At 38.8% G+C, this 6,157-nt stretch overlaps 2 protein-coding genes across 2 annotated transcripts; both read right to left on the bottom strand.

Annotated features, from left to right (window-relative positions):
• Window positions 1-1,153: 1,153 nt before the first annotated feature.
• On the bottom strand, window positions 1,154-1,882 carry LOC111912964 (uncharacterized). The gene has a single exon (XM_023908688.1). It carries the CDS (start codon window positions 1,880-1,882, stop codon window positions 1,154-1,156), a length of 729 nt encoding a protein of 242 aa, XP_023764456.1.
• Window positions 1,883-1,930: 48 nt separating this feature from the next.
• LOC111912954 (uncharacterized) lies at window positions 1,931-3,682 on the bottom strand. The gene is made up of 2 exons (XM_023908679.1): window positions 2,729-3,682; window positions 1,931-2,623 (listed from the first exon to the last, which is right to left on the bottom strand). Exons 1-2 carry the CDS (start codon window positions 3,680-3,682, stop codon window positions 1,931-1,933), a joined length of 1,647 nt encoding a protein of 548 aa, XP_023764447.1.
• Between the last annotated feature and the right edge of the window lie 2,475 nt (window positions 3,683-6,157).

Raw genomic sequence — 6,157 nt, 5'->3', positions numbered from 1 at the left:
CATTCACACATAACACAACCAAATATATACACATAGCACGTATTTTATATATAATACTTCGTATTATTGTATTTGGAAGAAATAACTACACACTCACTTGATCAGAAGACGATCCGACAGCACTACGGCTTATAGAAGTAGTAATCCACAGCAGATCTGGAAGATCTCCTCGAAAATCGAACTTCTCGCGGGCAGAGCTTCGACTCGGGAACCGCGCTTCTCGGGATCTTCGGGATCTCGGGACTTGCCTCGGGGCTAGAGTATGATACCGGGACTTCGGGGTAGCTTCGGCACGAAAAACGATGCAAAAGACTAGAGAGAAGAGAAGAAAATGAACAAGAAATGAGGCTGTCTTCGGATCCTTTATATAGAGGCTGGAACCTCGGAGTACGCGGGGCGTACAGGCGTACGCAGCGCGTACGCGTCCGAAATCGTCATTGCATGCGTCATCCGAAGTGTCGACACTATCGGAGTTACGCGATAGCGTAACCTCGTACGTGGGGCGTACTCCGGATTACACCGGTGACTCGGCTTCGGATAATACCTTCGATTTATAATTAAATTTAATTACTAAATGATTAATAAACTTCGGAAATTCATAACTTCTTCATACGAACTCCGTTTTCGACGTTCTTTATATCCACGGAAAGGTGAGACCACGCTCTACGACTTTCGTTTAGACTCCGTCAGCTAATTTTGAATTTATTTTTATTAATTATTTTTAATAGGCCGCGACAGAAACTTTCGTTATAAATTCATAACTTCTTCGTTTGACGTCCGTTCTCGCCTAACTTTTTATCGCTTCGATACCAACAATGAGATCTTCGATTCTCATTTAGATTGCTTCGACTAACAACCACTCGATCTCAATTCGAGTATTTCAGGCTGTATACCGCTAAGCCGGAACTTCGATAAATCATAACTTCCTCATACGAAGTCAGATTTGGGCGTTCTATATATATTCGGAAACCTCATTTCAACTACTACAACATTAACCAAAGATATTAAGTTTATTTTACACTTAATTTTTGACGCTTATTTTTATTCTTAATTAATCAGACCACATAATTAAGCAATTAAGCACAAAACACATAATACTCAAATAATACGTTCTTATTATTTCAAAACGGGTTACAAAGGTTAACCTAGACTATTATATTTCTAAATATAGCAAGCCCGGAAACACAGGCGTTACACCACCCCACAAGAATTTTCTTCTGATTTTTTCTAATTTATCAATTACCCCATTTGGAGCTACGCAGAGTGAAAAGATAAAAGATGGAAGACTGCCAAGAACAGCCTTTTTCAAGGTTAAAAGTCCTCCCATAGAAAGGTTTTTGGCCTTCCATGAGGAAAGTTTGTTGTGGAAGTTCTCCACGATAAGAGCCAAGTTCTTTTTTAACTTCATATTAGCCCCCACTGGCACGCCTAGATAAGTGAATGGTAGTACAGTCGGTTTACAACCAAGTGGTGTTGCCCATCTATTTACCTCGTGAATATTCGCTCCTATTCCAAAAACATGCGACTTATTAAAGTTTACCTTGGCATGAAAGCACCTGAGAATCCAGGCCAGGTTCTTGATGTTTTCTTTATTCCATTCACCGAGGAAGAGTGCATCGTCCGCATAGAAGAGATGTGACACCGATATGTCGTCATGTGGTATTTTTATCCCTTTGAAAATACCCTTCTCACATGCTGTCTTCATAGCAATGCTTACCCCCTCCATGGCTATAATGAAAAGAAATAGTGACAGGGGATCTCCTTGGTGGACTCCTTTGCTGATCTCATATTCTTCTGTGGGTGATCCATTAACAAGTACCGATGCTCTAGCTGATTTTAAACACCCAGATATCCACATCCTCCATTTGCATCTATACCCCATTTGCCATAAAAGAGAATCCAAGTATTCCCAATTAATTGAATCGAATGCCTAGTCGAAATCAACCTTAAAGTGCAAAATCTTTCGTTTCACCTTCTTTGCCCATGAGCATAACTCATTGACAATCATGGGACCATCTTGAATACTTCTCCCTTCGACATAAGCCGACTGCTCCTCCCTGATATTCAGCCCAATTGTTTTCTTCAGTCTATTGGCGAGTGTCATGGAAATTATTTTGTAAAAGCATCCAATGAGACTAATTAGGCGATAGTCTCCAAGTTTTATAGGGTCATTCACTTTAGGTATTAGTGTAACAAAGGAAGAATTACATCCCCTGCTAATTGTTCCATATTTCTCAAAGTGTCGAATGGCTTCGAATATATCTCCCTTAACAATCGACCAGTGCCTTTTAATGAAGTTAAAATTAATTCCATCTAGGCCAAGTGCTTTATCTTTTCCGCATGACCAGACTGCACGTTTTATTTCTTCTAATGTGAATGGGTCCTCTAGATGCTCGATATTCATCAAGTCTAATTTTCTGAACTTTGGGCTAATAAATTTAGGGCGGGAAACCCATTTCTCCTTGAACTTGTCCTTGTAAAAGTTCAAAACCTCCTGTCTTATATCTTCCACACTTGTGTTCCAGGAACCATTTATCACCAAACCATTAATGTGATTTTTCCTCTTTCTGTTGTTGACAAATCCATGAAAGAAGCGTGAATTTTCATCCCCATCGACTGCACACTTTACTCTTGATTTTTATTTCAAATCAAGTATCTTCATCTTTTCCAATTCTACAATTTTGTGGAAGACTGATCTTCTTTCTGCTATCTCATAATCTGTGATTACCTGTTCTTCAATTTTCTCATCAATTTCCTGTAACTTTAGTTTGAGTGTCTTTAGTTCCATGACTTCTTTGGGATGGTCTATGGCTCTCCATTTCTTCAACTCGTTTTTTAAATTCTTTAATTTCGCAGCAAGGTAAGCATCAGGAGCACCATATCCAACAAAACTGGACCATGCCCTGCTAACAACCTCATCATATCCATCACGGTTCATCCATGAGTTGAAGAATTTGAAGGGTGTTTTTCCAAAATCAGCCTCTGTAGTGGTTCTCAACAAGATAGGGCAGTGATCTGAAATCTCCCTAGGCAAAGCAGTTATTGTGGTCGCAGGAAAATAGTTCAATAATGTGGGGCAAATTAGGAATCTATCTAATTTACTCATTTTGACTTTAGTTTGACAAAAGTATGTATATTGATGACCTCCCATCCTCGGTTCATGTAATTGCGCTTCGCCTCTGAATCTGTTAAACCAATATGCTGAAGAGTTATAGAATTGTGAATTATACCTCTCATCTTGTCTCCGTACAGTGTTAAAATCGCCAAGGACTATCCAGACTCCCATTTTCTCCATTTTGATTTTTAACAGATCATCCCATAGTTTCTTCTTTTCTCGAGGGAAATGCGGCCCATATATGTTAGAAAAAATCGTTGATACTGTGATTCCGCTCCAGTTTCCTATGGTGATGATGAAATGTCTTGATTTTAATGTTTCAACTACCGTATATTTTTGTGAATCCCACATACTGAGCAATCCGCCAGATCTACCCTCCGATTTCATCGCGACGTATCCAAAGTCACTTTGGTCCCAACAGCCCGCTACATTAATATTATTGACATTAGTCAATTGCGTTTCTTGTATACCCAAGAATGATATGTCATTCTGAATTTTAAGTCTTCTTACCCATTCGGTTTTGTAATCTTTGCCGATTCCCCGAAGATTAACACCGACACAATTCATTTCGGGATGTTCATCTCTCCATTTTCACCCATAACTTCCTATAGAACCGGATCCCTAATCTCAATTTGGAACCCTAGTTCTTTACCGGTTGCCACAGTTTTAGCTTCCTCCATAGATGTAGTGCTGGAATCGTCTTCCTTTTCATTGTCAAGAGGTACCATCGACTCTACCAACTTATGATGTGGTTCAGTTTCCATGTGGATATTTCTTTTCCTTTTCCGATGAGACAAACTTGCTGATGATCCTTGCAAATTACTAACACCAACAAGGCCCGGAGAGGGGAATGGCCCAAAGCAGCCCAAAGGGAGTCCATTAAGTGACCCAAGATTTTTTATTGACTCACCTTTTTCCGTTATTTTCTCAGAGTTCCCATGTAACACTTCTGCTTCCTTTCTAGGGAATGTATCCACGTTGGCACAATTTTCATGCGACTTTTGAGCTTCTAGTATGCCACCCCCATCAATTGGTGTCGTCCCCGATGTTGCAGGTTCCACCGGCGATGTGACTTCCACTGGCATCGTGTCTTTCGCACGTGTTGTGCCGTTATCCTCCAATATGACTGTTTCTTCCACTTTTGTGCGCTTTTCACTGTTGTTCTCTATCCAAATTTCACATTCTTCTCTCTCCGTTCCCCCCCCCCCCCCCCCATCTTCCATGTCTGTATCTGAGACTCCTTCTTCCTCTTCATCAACGTCATCTTCCTCTGACTCTGACTCTGATGACTTCTCATAGAAATCAGGACTCGTATCTCACTTGAACGGGACCCAATATTCTTCATCAAACTCGATGATTCCCAACCTTAGCATCCTCCCTTCGAATATGAATTTGAGTTCTTCATTTATCCTAACCCTTCTATTTGTTAGGATGTCAACTTCGGACTTGATAGATCGATTCTATGATTCACTTCATCGAAGGGCATAATTGTTTTACCAAACCTTTCTGTGATAGCAGCAAAGTTTCGTTCACCCCAAATATGTAGTGGAAGCCCAGTGATTCTTATCCAAGCTACCCTTTCATAGATAATTTCAGTATGTTCCCCTCAATTTACCCATTTGAAAGTGTTATTCCACCTTATATCAGCTTCCATGAAATCTTTTGCATCCTTCGAGCTATTAAAATCTAGTAATACTTTTAGGCCTCCGATTTATTTTATCTCGCATTTGAGTTCATCCTTCATCGTGAGTAGCTTAGGATGATGACCAAGATGATCTACTGAAATGGCCTCACCTATAAGAGTTGTTTTTTTTCATCCAATTGTGTCTCCCATGCTCACATTTCAGGATGATGGGGCTTAGGGATGATGGTGGAGGTTTGTTTCTGACCTGAGGGTTAATGATTTGTGCATATGAGCGATGATCACGATATACATAGGTGGGGTTTTTTGTGGAGGTTGATTCCATCTATTTGTCATCTGCTTTGTCTCATAAACTTCTTTCTTCTTTCTTTCATATCGGGCTAGATTCACCGCCAAGTTCCTGCCTCTTATCTTGGCTCCATTGAGTACTCTCTCCATAACATCAACATCTTTCACATCTGTGAATCTAATGAATGCGAAGAAGTGCCCGTTCTTCCCTCTATTCAATCCCATGTAAACGTCTCTTAGTTTTCCGTATCTGTTGAAAACCTCCATGAGCTCGGATTTCCTGGCCGCCTATGGTACATTTGTGACGAAGAACGTGGTTGCTCTATCCTTGGTTGAGTTCGCCCCTGCCGACTTCCTCCGGACTTCCATCCATTCTGCCCCGTCTCTTCGTCTGCTCTCTGCTTCGTCCATTCTCAGGATACACTCGTGATTTAAGAGTTTTGAAGCTAATTATGTATCTTGGTTACTTTATCCATGCTCTCTTTGTTACTCAAGATCTCTTTGTTATCTGTGGAGTAAAATTGTTTAAGTAAAATAATTTACAGTTATACTTAATTTTGAACAATTATAGTAAAACAATTACTTATTTTGTAAAAATATGTTAACTTGTAGTGATTTTACCTCTCTTCTTTTTATCTATCCCAGAAAAGCAATTTATTATTTATTTCCATTTTTCTTTAGTAATAAACTCGTTTTTATAAGATTGAAATTACATTTTTGTTCAAGCAAAAAAAATTGCATATGAAAGTATGGAAACTACAAAAACATATATTTTTTTGGGGTCAAAATTGGAATCTAAAATAATCACTTATTTTGTAAAACTGTTGATTTTATCTCTCTTCCTTTTATTTATCCCAGAAAAGCAATGTATTTCCATTTTCCTTTTGTAATAAACTCGTTTTTATTAGATCGAAATTACATTTTTGTTCAAGCAAAAAAATTGCATATGAAAGTATTGAAACTACAAAAACATATACTTTTTTGGGTCAAAATTGGAATATAAAATAATCACTTTTTTTTTATTTTACCTCTTCCTTTTATTTATCCCAGAAAAGCAATTTATTTCCATTTTCCTTTAGTAATAAACTCGTTTTTATAAGATCGAAATTACA

Source organism: Lactuca sativa, chromosome 5, assembly GCF_002870075.4.
Source record: "Lactuca sativa cultivar Salinas chromosome 5, Lsat_Salinas_v11, whole genome shotgun sequence".
Lineage (NCBI taxonomy): Eukaryota > Viridiplantae > Streptophyta > Magnoliopsida > Asterales > Asteraceae > Lactuca > Lactuca sativa.
The sequence above is the reverse complement of the archived record's forward strand: the minus strand, read 5'-3'. Positions and strand labels throughout refer to the sequence as shown.

What these genes read in the sequence shown, in the direction of transcription:
- LOC111912964 (XM_023908688.1), bottom strand. Translation starts at nt 1,882, where the DNA reads ATGGGGTATAGATGCAAATGGAGGATGTGGATATCTGGGTGTTTAAAA.
- LOC111912954 (XM_023908679.1), bottom strand. Translation starts at nt 3,682, where the DNA reads ATGAATTGTGTCGGTGTTAATCTTCGGGGAATCGGCAAAGATTACAAA. An exon ending in ATGAGAAAATTGAAGAACAG is followed by an intron (nt 2,624 to 2,728) that starts GTAATCACAGAT and finishes TCAAGAGTAAAG; the next exon opens with TGTGCAGTCGATGGGGATGA.